The 19684-nt window shown below is 39.2% G+C and overlaps 1 protein-coding gene across 3 annotated transcripts in view; it reads left to right on the forward strand.

The window, feature by feature from the left end:
* DOCK8 (dedicator of cytokinesis 8) overlaps nucleotides 1–19684 on the forward strand; it is a 251996-nt gene that overhangs the window by 41260 nt on the left and 191052 nt on the right. For 2 of the 3 annotated variants that reach the window (XM_066257142.1, XM_066257143.1), the window contains exon 2: nucleotides 11187–11289. In XM_066257142.1, the coding sequence (XP_066113239.1) occupies nucleotides 11187–11289 (103 nt within the window). Of the gene's footprint in view, nucleotides 1–11186; nucleotides 11290–12461; nucleotides 12506–19684 lie in introns of those variants that run through there. The other variant, XM_066257144.1, reaches the window with a different exon arrangement.

Raw genomic sequence — 19684 nt, forward strand, 5'->3', positions numbered from 1 at the left:
TAGTGATCAGATAGCTTGGATTCAAATCCTGACTCCAGACATTTCCAGCCCTGAGTATTGCATTTGTCGAGTGGGGAAGGTAAACTTGGTTCATAGTATTGCTGTGAGGGTTCAGTGAAATGGTATATGTCAATTTCTCAGCACAGAGCTGGAAGTAGTGTCAGCACCAGTGGTGCAGTAGTAGGATTCAGTCTGTTCGCACCAGTTCCGCAAAACCGATACCTAATTTTGGGGTGAGTTCGGTGAACCATTTGCTAAAATGGCACTTGTAATCAGGGTTCTCTCTTAAGGTGGGCACCTGGGCAGCTACCCAATGTGGAAATTACAAATTTAAATTTCTTACTTCTTTTTAATGTTCATCTGTACAACAGTGTATTCTAAGCGCCCGTAGTAATGTTCATTCCGTCTATAGGTGAAAAAAATTGCACGTGAGGATGCCAGTCAAGAAGCAATATGGAAATATCTTAAATAACAGTTTTATTGTTTTTTATCAGGTATTATTTAATATTTTTATTAATATTTTAAAACTCTTTATTATAACATACTCCAGTTTTGTGTACCTCTTTTATTGTTCTTATTTAAGTATTAAATGCATGAAATAATAAACCACCTTTCGGTATATCGTTTTTATATACTTAAAATGGTCATTAGGGTATAGAACTGGTTGTTAAATTATTTGAATCCCACCACTGGTCAGCACTCAATGAATCCTGGCTTGATTTTCTGTTCTCACTAAAAAATTATATCAACCGTCCACAAGCTAAATAATTGAGAAGTTTTTCTCAACATCTAGAAGCATACCTATTTTAATTTCATGGGTTTGGTAGTTTCATTCCACAAATTCTTCTGTGGTTCAGCCATTACTTTCAAGATCTTTGACCAGCTTGTTGAGAAATTTTATTACCTGGGTTTTACTCAGAGATTAAACTCATCATAGAGGAGTCAAAGCCAAAATATAGAGATTATCATTTGTTTTGAGAGGTTGGTTTAGCTGCTCTTTAGCTAGATTGTATGGCTTTGCTCCAAGACCATAGATAATAACCACCATATTGCAGGCACCACATTCAGACTTCTTGATAATGTGTTGCTAGGAAGATGGGTGAGAAACCATAGGCGGAGAGGTGGAAATCTTTCACACCTGCTGGAGAACAGCCTCAAATTCAAGTTCGGCCAAATTTACATCTGCAATCTGAACCTATCATTTCTGCTCCAGATCTGTTTATTCAACCGCCAACTCAACCTCCTCTTGGAGTCCTCTTTAGGCCTGCAAACTCAGTGTGTCTAAACCAAATTTTCAATGCCTTGAAGTGCTTTTTGCCTGGTATTACTATAGCTACACCATCCTTTTTTTGGCTATTTTTGCATAGCGTTTTTTCATGACATTGTCAATAGTTTATCTAGGCATTTACCCAAGTGAACTGAAAGAATATGTCCATGTAAAGACTTGCACATGACTGTTTTATAGCAGCTTTATTTTTAATAACCAAAACCAGATACATCTCAAAATAATTAGGCTGAGTAGAAAGAGCCAGATAACAGAAGAGGTAAACTGATTCCATTTTTATAAAATTCTAAATAATACAAACTAACCTATAATGAACAAAGAAAATTAGTGGTTACCTGGGGTGGGGGATTAAGAGGGGCTTGATGGAACTTTGTGGTTGACATGATGGTTTCTTGAGTCGAATTTATAAATATACTTGAAGTATGGGAAGTATACTGCATGTCAAAAATACTTCAACAAATCTGTTAAAAAATGAAGTATGTCTCACCTGACCAGGTGGTGGCACAGTGGATAGAGTATCAACCTGGAATGCTGAGGACCCAGGTTCAAAACCCCGAGCTTGCTGGCTCGAGCATGGATTCATCCTACTTGAGCAAGAGGATACTGCCTTGAGCAGGAAGCCATAAACATGACCCCATGGTCGCTGGCTTAAGGTCAAGGTTGTTGGCTTGAGCAAGGGGTCACTGGCTTGGCTAGACCCACCCCCGGGGGTCAAGGAACATATGGGAAAGCAATCAATGAACAACTAAGGTGCCACAACTATGAGTTCATGCTTCTTATCTCTCTCCTTTCCTGTCTCTGTCCTTGTCTGTCTCTCTCTCACTATAAAAAATACATATATGTCTCTGATAAGTAGCAAAGTTTTTTTGTGATTTGATGATTTTTGTTTTGTAATTGGAGAATTTATCTTATTATATTTAATATAATCACTTATATAGGTGAGTTTAAATGTATAATTTTACTACTTTTTCTTTTTTTAATCTGTCTCTTGTTTCCATAGTCATTACAACAATATCTATTGGACTTATTAGAATTCTAATATTAATTGGTACTTTAACCACTTCCCAAATAGTGCAAGAACTTTTGAACATATGAACCCCATTTACCCCTCTCACCTTTTGTGTTGTTGAGATATATTTTAATTCTACATATACTTTAAACTCCGTATTACTGTCATTATTATAATTACTTCATATAGTTACTATCACTGAGTTTTACTTATGTATTTACCCTGCTGGTATATTTCATTGTTTTCAGCACTTCTGTGCTTCCATCTGGGATCATTTCCTTCTGTCTGAAAAGCTCTCTTTACTATTTCTTTTAGTATGGCTGTGCTGGTAATAAATTCTCTCAATTTTGTTTATCTGATGAAGTCTTTATCCTTTATTTATGAAGGTTATTTTCACCGGGTAGAAAATTCTAGATTGGTAGTTTTCTTTCAGCACATCAAAGATGTCATTGTATTGGTTTTTGAATTTTCTTTTTCAGTGGGGAAATCAATTACCAGTCTTATTATTTATTACACTTTGAAGTAATATACTTTATTTTGTCTTTATTATGTCTTTGAAGTTATGTCTTTATTATGCCTTTTCCCCAGATATTTTCAAGAACATTTAAAATTTCTCTTTGATTTACAGCAGTTTTACTGTGATGTATCTAGGTGGGTTTTCTTTATTGATTCTGGTGGGCATTTGTAGAGCTTTATGATTTTGCATCTTTGGTTATTTTTTTGTCAACAATATTTCTTTAAATATTACTTCTGCTCCATTTTTGTTTCTCCTCCTCTTTTGGGACTTTAGTTTACATGTGCTAGAGCTGTTTCCTTATGTTTTAACACACTTTTCTGAAAAAAAAAACAACAACCTTTTTTTCTTTTGAACAGTTACAAAAAAAAAGCATTCAATATTTACAGGTGTTCTTTTAGATGACTATGCTGCCTCATCAGTCGGTGGTGCTTCTGTCAGGAGAGGACCTAACTTAGAGGGTGATAAATAAGTTCTGGAGAAAGGGATGCCTGAGAGAGACACTGAGGACACTGAGTGACCCTTCCCTAGACTTGCTGTGGTAACCCTCAAACACGTAATTCATCTAATAAATGTTCTTCTGCAGTCAGAGGAATTTTCCAAGTGAAAGGGATTTGGGACTCCCATGCAAGGAAGAAACATAAATTCTCCAGCTTGTTAATAAGGAGAAAATGTATCTTTGCAGTCATGTTTCCACCTGTTGAATCTTCTTTACAGAAGTTGTACATTTATGACATATCTGAGAAGAGATGGAAAATGGGAGAAACTCTAAACCTTAAATACCTATTATGAAGACTCAGGTGAGCAAACTTCTGAGGAATTCACTCAAGACTTCATTGCTCAAAACACGAATGCATGTATGCGTATGTAAGGATAGAAATATATATATGTAAATAGATATATAATATATATTATATCATATTATATATATATATCATATACATATAAAATTTGCTATAGAAATTCATTTTGTAGCCTTATAATTTAAAGGTGTACTTTACTAAAAGTTTCAGAGGACATATACCTCAGAAACAGCCTGAGATCATTCTGTGTGGTCCAGGAACTACTCACTCTGGAGCAGTGGTGGGATTCATATCATTTAACAACTGGTTCTCTGCCCTAATGACTGTTTTAAGTATAAAAAAAAAATACCAAAAAGTAGTTTATTATTTAATGCATTTAATAATTAAATAAGAACAATAAAAGAGGTACACAAAACTAGATTATGTTATAAGAAAATGTTTTAAAGCATTAATGAAAAATATTAAATACCTGATAAAAACCAATAAAACTATTATTTAAGATATTTCCATATTGCTTCTTCATTGGCATCCTCACTTGCAATTTTTTTCACCTATGGACAGAATGAACATTAATTACTATGGGTGCTTAGCATACGCTGTTGCACAGATGAACATTAAAAGAAGAGTAAGGAATGTAAATTTGTGATTTCCACATTGGGTGGCTGCTCAGGCTCCCACCTTTGAGAGAACCTTGATTGCAAGTGTCATTTTACCAACCGATTCACTGAACTCAACAACACACTACAGTAGTTATCGGTTCTGCTGAACTGGTGTGAACTGGTTGAATCCCCTCCACTGCTCTAGAGCCAGCCCTGTGTTTTGGGACCTTATTCACACCGTACACTGAGATCCAGCCCTGTCTTATTTATATCATTCAGAGCTAGTTTTTCTATATATAACAAAATTCAAATCCTGTAATTTTTTTTTTTAATATTACAGTGCCCTAACCTTATAATTTAGGAAGTTTGGGGCAGGATATTCTTTTATTGCTTACTTGGTATAAATCATTTCTAGTCCTGAGCAATGACTATTTTATTAGGTTCAATTTTACCATATGTTTGTGGCCACGATTGCCACCCACAAATGTCCATAGTTATTATTTATTACCAGCTGTGTACTTTATACTTTGTATTTACTGAGAGTTTTACAGTCAGGAATTAGTTACTAAATGTAAAATACATGTTTGCTATTCTTTATTCTACCCCTTTCCCTATTGTTTAAAACATGTCAGATTCAGGAAAACCCTAAACTTCTTTAAATGCTTATAGACAAGGTTTTTCCTTCAATCAGTTTTAAAATCCTCCAACCATTTTGGCTGCTGGCCATAGCAGCATAGTGAGAGGATTTTCTTTCAGGGATGAAAGCCAGAGCGAAGCCTTCCGGAGCTGTTTGGTTTCCTAGCACAGCTGCTGGGGTAGATCACTGTGCTGATTGTTCCGCCTAGAGATTCTTGAGTATCTTTGCCAGTCAGGGCTGGCAGGGTGCCCAGGAGATCATATAGCCTGGCCCCTTCGTGTTACATGTAATGAAACTAAGACCCAGCCTGGTTAACTAATGTACTTGAACTCAAACACCTGGCAAATGGCAGAGATCAGGACTAATTCACCTTTTTCTTCGCTCTTCTAGCTATATCTGCTTTATAAAGAAACAGGGCAGCCTGATGGTTAAAATCGTTGAGGTAGGAATATGAAAAGCTAATGTCTAGATGTTATGAAATGTTTAAAAAATACTTGAAATGTATTGTCTTCTTTTTCATCAAACCTGATCTTACTCTTTTTATTTATTTTTTCAAAATATGGTTCAAAAGTCCTCTTATCCCAGAAGCCTCCTAGTCATTTTGGGGTTGAATTAGTAACATCCTTCTCTTTGTTCTTAAGACACTGTGCACAATCCTGCATTATAATACTTATTATATTATATTATAATTATGTATTTAATTATCCATCTGTCTTCCTCCTTTCCACCCAGTAGAGCAGGGGTCGGGAACCTATGGCTCGCGAGCTAGATGTGGCTCTTCTGATGGCTGCATCTGGCTCGCAGACAAATCTTTAATAAAAAAAATAATAACGTTAAAAATATAAAACATTCTCATGTATTACAATCCATTCATTTCCTACCGCTCATGTTCATGGTTGCGGGTGGCTGGAGCCAATCACAGCTGTCCTCCGGGACAACATCAAATTTTTATTGGATAATGCATAATGTACACAGGTCATTGTATGGCTCTCATGGAATTACATTTTAAAATATGTGGTGTTCATGGCTCTCTCAGCCAAAAAGGTTCCCGACCCCTGCACTAGACTAACTTCCAGGAGCAGCTATAGTATCTTCTTGGACTTTAATCCCTAACATTTGGCAAAGAGCCTAGCATTTTATGTGCCCTCTATGTTTTATGAATGAATGAATGAATGAATGAATGAATGAATGAACCAACCACTCTCTCATAGTCTTGCAGAGTGAATGTTATGCTTCATTTGAGATAAAATCACCTGGAGTTGATGGTTTAAAATAAAATTTCCAGGCCACATGGTAGAGATGCTGATTCAGGACTGGAGTGAAGTTGAGGAATCTGCATTTTTATTAAGCAGCTGATTATTTGATGCAAATAGTCCATAGGCCACACTTAGCAAGCTCTGCTCTTCATTAGTTCCACTGGTACTTAGTCCCAACTGTGTATATCTCAATTATCTGTCCATCTGAGTAAACACTGAGCTTTGCTACCCACCCCCTTCCACAATTCTGACTCCTAGTATGGGTACCAACATTTTATAAATTTTTTTTTAATAAATTTTCTTTTTTTTTTAAGATTTTATTTATTCATTTTAGAGAAGGGGGGAGAAAGAGAGAGAGAGAGAGAAGGGGGAGAGAAGGGGGGAGGAGCAGGAAGCATCAATTCCCATATGTGCCTTGACTGGGCAAGCCCAGGGTTTCGAACCGGTGACCTCAGCATTCCAGGTTGACGCTTTATCCACTGCGCCACCACAGGTCAGGCGGTACCAACATTTTAAACAAACTCCAAGGCTCCTTTTCAGTTAAATTTATAGAAATCAAGATAATGCATTTACACAGCATTTGAGTGGTTAGAAGAAGGGTATCTTAGTTCATCAAGGAAATATTACCACAAATTAAATCTAGCATCATGAAAATTGTTAGACATGTTGAATTCGGTCTGAGACTTAAATGCAGAGGAAATAAACCCTGTATGCAATGCCTGCCTGGACACTAAGCTGAGGTGAGCTCTCACCCTGGCTGAGTTCTCTTACATGTGTAGGCAGGCTTCCCGCTTTCCTGGGGTTGGTGCAGGGAAGAGGGTTTGTTTAGATACTGGGATGCTAGGTGGTCTTTTGAGAATGAAGTTTCATATCAGTAAACTTAATATCTGATATTTACATGATTTTTGAAAAATCTCAAGTAGTGCACTTATGCCTGCATCTGACTTTATATATATATGCATCATTCTTTTTTAATGATGAGCTTAGGCAGCTTTATAGGAGAAAGAGCTGACTGGGGTAGATACTAAACTGCCTTTATATAACTATCAAAAAGATTTCTCATCCTTGTGAAATATTTACACATGAATTAGAAGGTATTTGTATTCAGTTCCACATGGTACTTTTTACTTATAACTTATTTTGTGTGTATGTTTCTATGGGTCAACCTAATTCACATTTTTTATTTTAAATGGTAAAATCATATTTAATCTATTTTATACTGTTATTAACTAAGTGTTCTGCCAAGTGTTGGATGGTCTGGTTATTTTCAAATATTTGCTATCATATGCAGAGTTCTCATATGCATTTCTGCTCAAATTATATTTTTGTTTGTATGAATTCCATGGAGTATATTCTCCAAAGTGAAATAATTAGATGAAAGAATAATGACAGTTTTCTAGTTCTTATTGCATATTACAGTATTGCTCTCCAGACACAACGAACCAATATAGAACCCACAGGGGTGTGCGGCATGCTGGTTTTCTCACAGCTTAACCAGCATGTAGTTTTATCATTCCAGCCTATTATAGCTAGTTTGAATATAGGTCCTCTCCAGAAATATTTTCTTATAAAGTTCTTTAAGTGATCCAAACCAATTATTTTCTACATAGGATAATTAATTATTTCCATTCTGAGGACAAAGAGCTCGTTTCCATACAGTTTTGAAGGGACAGATGTAGTTGCCCGTTGTAGAACTGATTCTTTAGAGACAGGAAATAGGATCCGTAGGTACTGGGTCAGACTCAACATGCCGGGAAAGATCAGTTCTATGGATCTGAATAAGAAACTTGTGTGAAGAAGGGCTGCGACAAAAATGCCAGCTGAATCTGTTTAAGAAAGACTGGAGAGCAGGATCATTACAATTTCATGATGAAAAAAGTATCGGGGCTTTGGCATAGTATGACAGATTTTGCTTCAAAATGAACACAAGAACCTAACCCATTTTTTATATTCTCACACAATGTCACTTCCTTTCCTAAACATTTTCAGGTATCCCCGTTTCAGGTGGACCCCTCTGGTCTATGACAGGAAGGACTTTAGAATGACCAGGAAACTAAAATGTGCTACTTTAGAGGTCTTGGGAGGGGGTAGAGGCCTGGAGACAGAAGTAACAGGAGCAGTCAGTCTCGTCTGTGAAAAGTTAACTCGGAAATGAAAAAGGACCTTTGCTTGGTTGTCTCAGCATTCTGTGACTCTGGTCTTTTTTTTTTTTTTTTTTCTCCTTTCCCTTGCATTTTTCTGAAGCTGGAAATGGGGAGAGACAGCCAGACAGACTCCCGCATGTGCCCAACCGGGATCCACCCGGCACGCCCACCAGGAGCGACGCTCTGCCCACCAGGGGGCGATGCTCTGCCCCTCCGGGGCGTCGCTCTGCCAAGACCAGAGCCACTCTAGCGCCTGGGGCAGAGGCCAAGGAGCCATCCCCAGCGCCCGGGCCATCTCTGCTCCAATGGAGCCTCGGCTGCGGGAGGGGAAGAGAGAGACAGAGAGGAAGGAGGGAGGGGGGTGGAGAAGCAAATGGGTGTCTCTCCCATGTGCCCTGGCCAGGAACCGAACCCGGGTCCCCCGCATGCCAGGCCGACGCTCCACCGCTGAGCCAACCGGTTAGGGCCCCTGGTCATCTTCTTAAGTAAGCAAATTAATGGCTGCCATGCTGGCTTGGGTACCTGTGGTGCCAAACATAAGATACAATTGTTTATAGAAGATGGGCCTTGAGTTTTAGACAGTGGCTTAATCTGTTGATTTTTTTTTTTTTTTTTTTTTTTTTTTTAGAAATTGGTGACTGTCCAACTTGTAATGAAAATCAACGTATTGAGCACTTGGGATCAAAAGCTGCACCTTTTTCTCCATTCCGGGCTGTCATGCTAAATTTGGCAATTCTTGCCTTCACTCTTGTCTCTATAGAATACTTACACACACAGACACATTTATATCTATATCTGTCTATACCTATCTATCTGCTTTATTTGAAAATAATTTACATACCACACAATTCAGTGGACTTTAGTATCGTCACCGAGTTGGCATCCATTCACCAGTCAGTTTGAGAACATTTTAAATCCCCCCAGAAGAAAGCCCTTTCCCATCAGCAGTCCCTCTCCATTCGCCTCCAGTACTCCCAGACTTAGGCAGCGAGCTCTCGTTCTGGACATGTCCTATAAGGAATCATACAACGTGTGTTCTTTTGGTTTAGCTTCTTTCCCTTAACATACTGTTTTTAGGGTTCACCCGTGTTGTAGAATATATCAGTATTTCTTTCCTTTTTTATTGCTGAATAATACTCCATTGTATGATAGTCCACATTTTGTTTATCCATTCATAAAATGATGGGTTGTTTCCACTTTCTGACTATCATGAATAATGAAGCTATGGACATTCATGTATAAGTTTTTGTGTGGGAGTATGTTTTTAGATCTCTTGGTTATATACCTAAGAGCGCTGGGTATACAGGAATACTGTTTAACTTTTTGAGCACCGGCCCCACTGGTTTCCAAAGCAGCTACACCAATGTGCATTCTCATCCACAATGTATGAGTGCTTCAGTTTCTCCATATCATCACCAACACTTGTTATTGCCCATCTTTTTGTTATAGCCATCCTAGTAGTTGTGAAGTAGCATCTCCTTGTGGCTTTGATTTGCACATCCTTGATGGATACTAGAATACATACTTCTTATATTAGTATGTTTTTTATACTTTTATAAAAATAAATAGCATGCTTCAGGAAGTTAAAAGAGTACCGTGAATATGGGCTGCTTTCACATATCCTCACATCGGGATATAAGGGGCCACCACTACCGTGAGTGTGCTCCGGCCATTTTCTTCCATTCTTGTACCGATCCATCGTTCAGAATACTGGGAAGGAGAGATCATTGTCCTGGGGTGGATTGTGTGCCCGCCCCTTTGATTTGTAGTTGTGACCAGGACTAAACAATGTACAACAGAAGTGTGCAGATCCTGAAAGGAAACTGAAGTGCTCTTGAGGTGGGAGAATGGATGCCACAGGCGTGTGTCCTGCCTCTCTGGATGTACCACATTGTCAAGGTCGGGAGTCAAAAAGACCTTGTCAGGAACTTCACTAGTGATGTCAGAAGCCTGTGCTAGTACTTATGCCCTAGCACATATTACAGTGGAGAAAGTATAAGTTTATTTATAATATTTAATACTCTATTTTAAAATGAAACAATTTAAGATTTATATATTCCTATTTGAAACACAGCATGTTTCAAATACATGATCTCATGTGATCCTCAGTAATCTCTGTTAGCTTCTACAGTGGCCTCATTGTGGTTTACACATTTGTAAGCTGGCCTCAGGAGCCACCAACAACAACCAATTTCCCGAGAACATGTGTGCTGAGTTTCAGACAAATAATGAACAAATGAGTGCCCGAATGTCAACCTGATGTCAGCTCAGAAGCCGACATCTCACTGGTGAGCAGGCTCATGCCAGCAGGTGAGCATGGGCACTAGAGAACTATTTTCCTGGGCTCCATCCAGCTACCAGGGAGCTGACTGAGTGCCCAGCAGTGTCAGTATGGGTGACTCAGGAATCTTTACACTAGGAGCAGTTTGGAAAAAATGCTGCCCTTGGACTTCCAGGCAGCACCAAGGTGCCTAAGGGAGCTAGAAGTGTTCAAATAACAGTTCCGTGGGATTTTCTGCTATAGCGGGCAGCCAATCAGGAGGGATTAACTGGCAGAAAGGAGAATGGCTGCATTCAAATGGCAGCTAAGGATTTAGGACTCTGGTCAGAGCTAGATGTTCTCATTATAGAGACAGTGCCTCTGAATGGCCTGGGAGGAGTGCCCTGGACCTTTTCCCGGGGTTTCAAGCTCTTCCTCCTCATGCTATCATCCCTCCGGCACGGGGGCAGAGGCCAGGGTCCTGGCCTCTGTGAACTTCTCCAGGGGATATATTATCACGCCAAAGTCCACCCACAGGCCACTGTGAATGTTCAAGTCAGTTCTGCCCACTGTTCAGCCAGAGCAGAAATTTTGTAACATGACATCAAAGATTGTGTCTATTATGGTGATGATTTTTAAAAATAATCATTTCATTTAGATTTTTCTATTTTAACCCAAGGTATTCTTCAGCGGAATTAAGGAAACAGTTCACCCTCCCACCAAACCTTGGCCAGTACCATCGACAAAGCATAAGTACCTCTGGCTTCCCCTCTCTTCAACTAGTAAGTATGAATTACAGGTGTGCTTAGAGAAGGGTCAAGGGCAGAAGTGCCCAGCAGACGCTTCCTGGCTCTTCTCTGATCGCCCTGCGGCTGCCTTACACCTCGGCCACCGGTTTCTAGCTTTGTGCCTAATTTTTAACTTCAATTTCCCACTCTTCCTCCCTCAACTAGGGCTTAGGATACAAAATGGACCTCCAAGGGTTGTGGTTCCGAAGTCCCTGGACTCGGTGGATTTCCGTGCTACTTGAGTTCACCCAAATTATGATTCATATTTTAGGGAGGGAAAGAATTAGCCTGGAACCTTACTATCAATAACATGTTTTCATTGGGGGAAAAAGTGTTTTACAAAACCTGAAAAGCCAAGTTACAAACCTTAATTTTTACAAATCATTTTCTTGGAAGTATAATTTACATACAATAGAATTTACACATTTTAGATGAGTTTGGCCTATTTGTAGTTATTTAACTTCTACTCAGTTAAGGCAGAGAACAGTTTCTACCCTAAAACAACCCGTCGTGGCCCTTTTCCGTCTGCCTCCTCTCCCAACACCCCAGCCCCAGCCCTGGGAAACCATTTCTGTCATCATAATGTTGCCTTACCTGGAATTTTATATAATTGAAATCAGACAGTTCAAACTCTTACTTTAAAAACATGCCTCCCCTGTGTATAGTAACAGGTGGGTACTGGAAGTATGAGGGGACACTTTGAAAAGTATCTGATTATCTGATCACTCTTACTGTGCACCTGAAACAAATACAAAATAATATTGAAAGTAAACTGTAATTGGGGAAAAAAAAAACCCTGCGATATTAAAGAAAAAACAACAACCTTAATTTGAAGGTTACCTACATTTTTAACACCAATTGTTAAGCGTGCATATATGTGTTATTTATTTGCAGAATAAATGCCAGACATGTGCTAAGTAGGATGAATCTGACTTAAATGAGATGGTTTACAAAACCAGAAGTGAGTTTCACTTCCTCTCTGAGAGAGCTCCAGCGTCCACTGAACTCACTTCCTCAAGCACAGCCGTGCACTTTTTTGCTTGCTCTGGCGGTTATCTTGCAGAGGTTAGGTTCTTTTTTTATTGCTCACTTACTACTTCAAAACCACTTCTGCTCTTAGAAATTTTGTAACCTTCCACTCAGTTTCCGGTAGCCGCCATTTTGCCTCCTGTAACAATTTACACGCCGTGTAACTGTGTATCTTTTAGAGGTATGTTGACCAGAATGATTGGTGGTTATTCCAGTAGGATAATTTGTATGTTGTGTCATGGATAAAATAGCACTACTAAAAATTGTATAGCACCTTGTACTGCAAGAGGTAACTTGTGATGACATTTCTCTGAAAAAATCTTTTGATGACTTCGGTGGCTTGCTAGACTGCTGTTTTAATTGGTACTTTTTCTGTCTGTTGCAAAATTATAGATGATAATAAAAGTACATCATTTGCATAATGTTCATGCTTTCAGATATATGAGATAAACTTTGAACCAAGATAAATTAGAAATGTTTTTTGTTTTAATTTGATGCTAATACATATTTTATTGAAACCTCCAAAATCTAGTAAGTTTCTGACTAAAATTTTACTCCAAAATGTGCAGAATTCAGTTAAAATGTGACTGGATACACTGTTACATCTTAAACAAGGTAAGAAGATGGGGTTTGGTGCTTTGCTTCTTCGTAAATTAAGACTGCTGCTTTCTGCAGTGCTGTCTTGAGAAAAAGTGTGGACATAAGTAATAAGAGGTTTTAAGGAAGTTTCACTCACAGGCTTTAACCCTTTCTCTGCAGGCCAGCAAATTTCTTCAGGACAAATCCTTTTTTAAATTTAAAGTCTCAAAGAAAACAATTGCTTAGTGTCTGCAAGTGTTCCTTTTGTAGTTCTGCTACTCCATCAGTAGTAGGTTTTGACGGAGGTAAATTTTGATGAATTACTTCATTAGCTGGGTAGTGGAATTAACATGTGACTTCATGATCCATCTTCTAACAGAAGATACCAAAGAAGTAGCAAAAATCTTTAACTATACAAGAATCATGTGTTCCTGACTGTCATAGATCATTCCTTAACCCGTTTGCAAATGAATAGCCTTTAAAATCTGTTACTCCTCATTATTCCAGTTTAGTTTTCTGTCTTTCCCCAGGTCTCTACTCCAGCGCCAGCACAGCCTGCTGCCCCTGTTCCTTCTTGTTAATTGACTTAAGAGCAAGCAGGGAGGGAGGCCAAGGGGCCTGAATTCGATTCCCATTTTAAAAAAAGAAAAAGCATGGCTCACTTAGGAAATCACCCTGATGTTTACCTGCTTGTCATGTTGTAATATCAGAATGAAGTGACTGTTGTTTCCCTTGAGTCATCTTCCCTAATGAAGGTTCCTCCAACAGAAGTTAACTTACATGGTGATTTCCCTTTCCCTTAAAAGAATTATTTCATTTCATAGAAAGGTAACGGGACAAATTCAGCAAGATTCATTTCTGGCAAGGCATGTAAGTAGTTTATCATCTAAAGACTCTTAACCTGAAGCAGCTTTTAAAAAACTTTTTTAAAAGGACGAGCCATAGACTGTTCATAGTATTATTTGAGACAATTGAAAAGTAAGACTGAGTGCCTTTTGACTTTTGTTTCTCCTACCTTTGTTTATATAACCACTGTTTCAACAACTCTACATGCTGATACAAATAGTTGTTTAACTTTTTTAAATGTTAACTTGGCACAAAGTTATTTAAAACTTAATCAATGATAATTTGTTGTTTTGCAAGAGGACAGAACTTGGAGTCAGATGGATCAGGGTGAAGTATAACTGTCAATTATTAGGTGTATAATTTAGGACAAGTTACTTAACCTCTGTGAAGGGTTCAGTTTCCTCACTTGCAATATTGCATACTAATGCTACCCTCATTAATATAGAACGGCATAGTAGATGCTGTATAAATAGTGTCTAATATTACTATCTATGTGTTTGGCACCAGGAAAGTAAAAGAAAATGACTAGGAGATGGTTTTGCCTCTGAAGGGTCTTGTGATCTGTGTGAGATAATATGGAAAATCCATACTGGCTTCAAGCATGGCAGGTGTGCAGAAGAGAGAAAGGTCTATGATGTAATAGGAGGTAAACGATTGATGGGGAAGGCTGAGGAGACATAGAGGAAGGTTCTTAGCCCTGGCTGCCCATCAGAATCCCCTGGACCTTTAGAAACATGTGTGGCCAGGCCCACCATAGAACAATTAAATCAAAATCCCAAGGGATGGGCCCAGGTATCAGTATTTTAAAGTTCCCTGGGACTTTAACATGTCATCTAGTTTAAAGACCTACATAGTAGGAGTATTCCAAACAGGAGGAAGAACACAAAGAAACGGAAGTTTCTTTTGTTGTCCTAGTTGCTCCGAGTTTCAGAAAGTCTGGTAAGCAAGGACCGCTTGCTAACCCTGTTTATATCCTTAGGTGAAGGCAGTGGCTTCTGTCATAAATCTGATAAATCAAAGGACAGGAAGGGTGTGTTTGGGCTTTTTTTCTATTTGATTGGGTTTTTGTTTTGAACTCTAATTGTAAATGTTAGCTGTGATGACTGTATATAAGCATTTTCAAAATAAAAAATATTTTAAAATATTGCAATTTTGACTATAAAGAAAAACCACCATCTGGAGTTGGTGGTTTAGACATGAGGGTAGAATTTTCCTGGGCCTGTTTGACACTCTCATTAGAGTACTTTGTGCCCAGTGCCAGAGAGAGTGGACTTTAAGTGTAAAATCGCTATTGGCCTTGGCCTTCTCCATTGCCACAGCCATGTGAACAGGTGGACCAGACGCGCTCTGATATCAACCACCTACACTGGCGAACAGCTCTCTACTTGATGTCTTCATTTAAATGAAACTGTAAAATGCTGAAACTAATATTTGATTATTCAAAGTAGAAAGGGGAGTGAAATATGCCAGAGAAGAAAGGGCTGGAATCTGTGCCCTAAGTTCTAAAAGAGGATTCGAGACACTGAGGATGGAGTTAATGAACTTAACCTACTTTTCATAGAGGAAAAAAATCGATTTTTAAAAGAATGAGATGAGGCCCTGGCCAGTTGGCTCAGTGGATAGAGTGTCTGCCCAGCATGTGGCAATGCCAGGTTCAATTCCTAGTCAGAACACACATAATAAGCAACCATCTGCTTCTTTTTCCCTCCTTCTCCCCCTTCTCTCTCACTTCCTCTCCCATCACCAGTGGCTCAATTGGTTTGAGTGTGGTCCTGGGCACTGAGGATAGCTTGGTTGGTCCAAGCCGGATTGGCCTCAGGCACTAAAAATAGCTCAGTTAATTTGAGCATCAGCCCTAGATGAGGGTTGCCAGGTAGATCCTAGTCAGGACGCATGCAGGAGTCTGCCTCTCTGTTTCCTTCCCTCTCACTTAAAAAAAAGAATAGAGGCCCTGGCCAGGTAGCTCAGTTGATCAGAGCATCATGCCAATATAATAAGGTATATCCCTGGCCAGGGCACATACAAGATCCAGTAAATGCATAAATAAATGGATCAACAAATTGATCTTTCTCTCTGTCTCTGTCTAGCTCTCTCAAATCAATAAAAAATTAAAAATTAAAAAATTAACAATGAGAACAGAAAAGTTTTAATATGAAATAGAATGAATAAGCTAGGCCCTAACAACCCTGGCTGAAAAAAATGATGTAAAAAGCCACATCCTGGTTATGTACCAAAACACCATCATTACATGACATGTTTGTATACGGGGTGGGCAAAAGTAGGTTTATAGTTGTTCATATGGAAAAGGTATTCAGGTTATGATTATTACAATAGTTTTATTAACTCACTGCTTTGCGTAGTCACAACTATACACCTACTTTTGCCCACCTCTGTATAACATATATGTAAAAGAAAAAAAAGTCTTATACTTTAGAAAGCATTCATTTTGTTATGTGTTTAAAGCTTCTACAGAATAATGCAACCTTTTCCTCTTACTGCTCACTTGATAAATATGGCCCTCTTTTATTTTTCTTGGGCCATTGTTCTTGTGTGCTTCATCTTTTAGGGGGTTGGGCTGTTCTTAGGTTTCATTTATTTCATTGGAGGGGACATGATGGAAGATGAAGATCTCAAAATAGTTTTCATGCAAATGCACAATGAACGAGATAATGAAAGCGTGGTGCCCTGCACACAGAGCAGAAGCTTCATTACTGCCGTGTGTGAGGCAGAGAATCACAGTAAAAATAGATGGATGCCTGTGTTGGCATGTCAGCATCTTCTACTCTGTGGCACCAATGGCAGCTTGCCATTAGTGGAAGCTGGGGAGTATTGTTTAATCTATGCCACGAAGTATTTTGACATTACTGAAGCCAAAAGAACCTATCTTCAGGTCTGTGTTTACTTAAATGTAGTAGAGAGCTGAAAGGATTGTCTTGAGCATTCATTCATTCATTCATTCACTCAAGAAATCTGTATTGAGTCTCACTCTGTGACAGGAGCTGCTCTAGGAGCTGGGGGTACAGTAGTGAATATAGTCAAGGGTCTAGCCTCATGGAACTTACATTCCAGAATGGGACACATAGATTAGAAAGTGAATATATACTATCTCAAGGGGGTTTTAAAGATTTGAAGAGTGAAACAGGAAAGGGGACAGAGAATGACCCAGAAGAGGGGCTATTTGGGTGGTCTGTATCTGGAAAGGAGACTGTTGGGAAGAATTATGAATGAACTTGACAGCTATCTGAAGGAAGAGTATTCTAGTCAGAAGGAACAGCAGGATCAAAGTCCCCAAGGCAAGAGTATGTGGCCTGCTCCAGAAACAGCAAGCAGAGTGTGAGCTGAGCAGCTTGGGCAGTGGGAGATGAGATCACAAAAAAAGCAAGGCTAGGTCATCAGCCTCAGCAACCATGAGAGAACTTTGGTTCTTCCTTTGGTTAAGATGAAGTCACTGGAGGCATTGAGTACCAGCCAGGCATAATCAGAATTTTATTTTTATTTTATTTACAGAGACAGAGAGAGAGAGAGTCAGAGAGAGGGATAGATAGGGACAGACAGACAGGAACGGAGAGAGATGAGAAGCATCAATCATCAGTTTTTCGTTGCGACACCTTAGTTGTTCATTGATTGCTTTCTCATATGTGCCTTGACCGTGGGGCTACAGCAGACTGAGTAACCCCTTGCTTGAGCCAGCGACCTTGGGTCTAAGCTGGTGAGCTTTTGCTCAAACCAGATGAGCCCGTGCTCAAGCTGGCGACCTCGGGGTCTTGAACCTGAGTCCTCTGCATCCCAGTCCGATGCTCTGTTGGGAGCGCCACTGCTTGGTCAAGCATAATCAGAATTTTTATAAAGATTGCTTATAGGGTGCTTCATGTAAGGATCACTCTGGCTGCTATGTGGAGAATAGACTGGGCTGGGTAAAGTTGTCACAAGTAAGGGTGGTACTTTGTTATAGGGTGGTGACAGTAGAGAAGGTGAGACGTGGTTAGATCCTGGATATATCTCAGAAGTAAAGTGAGTAGGATTTTTCTGATGGATGATACCTAAGGTGTAAGAGAAAGAGAGAAAGCAACACTGACTCCAAAGTTTTTGCCCAGACAGCCCGTGGAATGGAATTGCCTCTTGCTGAAATATGGAGACTTGGAAGATATGGGAATATAGATTGGCAGGGAAATTAAGAATTTGTTTTGAATTTGTTATGTTTGATAGGTCTATTAGATCACCAAGTGATGATGTTGAGATATAACTGGAAAAGTCCACCTGGATTTGAAACCAAAGTTTGAGGCTGCAGATATAAATTTATAATCTAAAAGAAAAGAAAATGTAGTTAAAGTTATGGGAGTAGATGAGAATATCTGGGCATGAATGCAGATTGAAAAGAGAGGTTTTAGGACTAAACCCTACATAGGATGCAAACCTATGGGGTACTACATAGCTGGAGGAGAATCCAGAAATAGTGATGTCTCAAAGGTAGAGTGACCATTCCTCTCAACTGTTTGGGACTTAGAGGTTCTCTGGTACATGGACTTTCAGAAGCTGGGGCACACTAGGAAAATTGGTTGCCCTCCATCTGTAGAAAATGTTTCAAGAAGAAAGGAGTGATTAACTGTGTCCAATATTGTTGATAAACTAGGACTGAGAAACTGCCATTGAATTTGACAACATGGAGGTCTCGGGTGACTTTGACAAGATTTGTCTCTCATGAACAGCCAGGCAGATTTGCTACCACATCCATGGAAGTTAAACATTCATGCGGGTACAAAGCCAGGGCGCCTAAAGACATCATGCCTCTTTCCAGCCTTTGTGATTACTCATGTGATTTGAGTTAAGTCATTTCACCTCTCTGTTTCTCAGTTTTCTAATTTGTGAAATATTGATATTGCCCAGATTAGTTATTTTCACCTGCTGTCAGTGTGCTGTCTGCATACTACACTGTGCTAGGAACCACATAGATTAATTTTAAACAGATATTGTTCTAGTGCTGTCGAAATTTTCAATTTCAGAACAAACTGAATTTTACCCCATGTCAGGAGAACTAGCCTCTGATGAGCATTAGGGGACAAGGAAAAGCTCAAACTCCCTTAAATAACTGTGAATAATTTAAACTTTTTGAGTATTTAAAATCTTTTTGTGTATTTGTAGTATTCTGTTGATCAGGCCTCTGAAAGAAAAAAAAGTAGCTAGAAAGAAAGACTGCACATGTCTGCACTAGAGAAGTGCTGAAAATCACTTAAGGACAGTGACTGTCCCCTCAGCCTGGTGCAGGATGGCTGTAAGACCCCAGTGAGTATTTGTTGAATGAATGAAAGTTGTTATATTTTTCCAAGTTCAGCCAGAGCTTCAGAACCAGTAGCTGATGCATATATGGATGTATATTAAAGATCTGATGACAGGGAATTGGCTTACCTACTGGTGGTGGCTGGCAAAGACCCCATGACATTAAGAAAGGCAAAATCACAAGCAAGCTGAAACTCCAGGGCATGAACTGAATGGTGAGAGGGCTTCTACCACCTTTGCAAAGGCATCCAATTGATGTAGACCACCCAAGATAATTTTCCTTTTGGTTAACTTAAAGTCAACTGATTAGGGACTTTAATTACCTTGGTAACATCCCTTCACAGGAGCACCAGTATTAATGCTTGATTGTATCAGTAGAAGGTATGTGTATTCTACAACAATGGTCCCTAACCTCTAGGCCACGGACCGGTACCAGTCCGTGGGCCATTTGGTACCGGTCCGCAGGGAAAGAATAAATAACTTACATTATTTCCATTTTATTTATGTGTAAGTCTGAACGATGTTTTATTTTTTAAAAATGACCAGATTCCCTCTGTTACATTCATCTAAGACTCACTCTTGACGCTTGTCTCGGTCACGTGATACATTTATCTGTCCCACCCTAACGGCCAGTCCGTGAAAATATTTTCTGACATTAAGC

This window comes from Saccopteryx bilineata, chromosome 2 (assembly GCF_036850765.1).
Source record: "Saccopteryx bilineata isolate mSacBil1 chromosome 2, mSacBil1_pri_phased_curated, whole genome shotgun sequence".
NCBI classification, from domain to species: Eukaryota; Metazoa; Chordata; class Mammalia; order Chiroptera; family Emballonuridae; genus Saccopteryx; species Saccopteryx bilineata.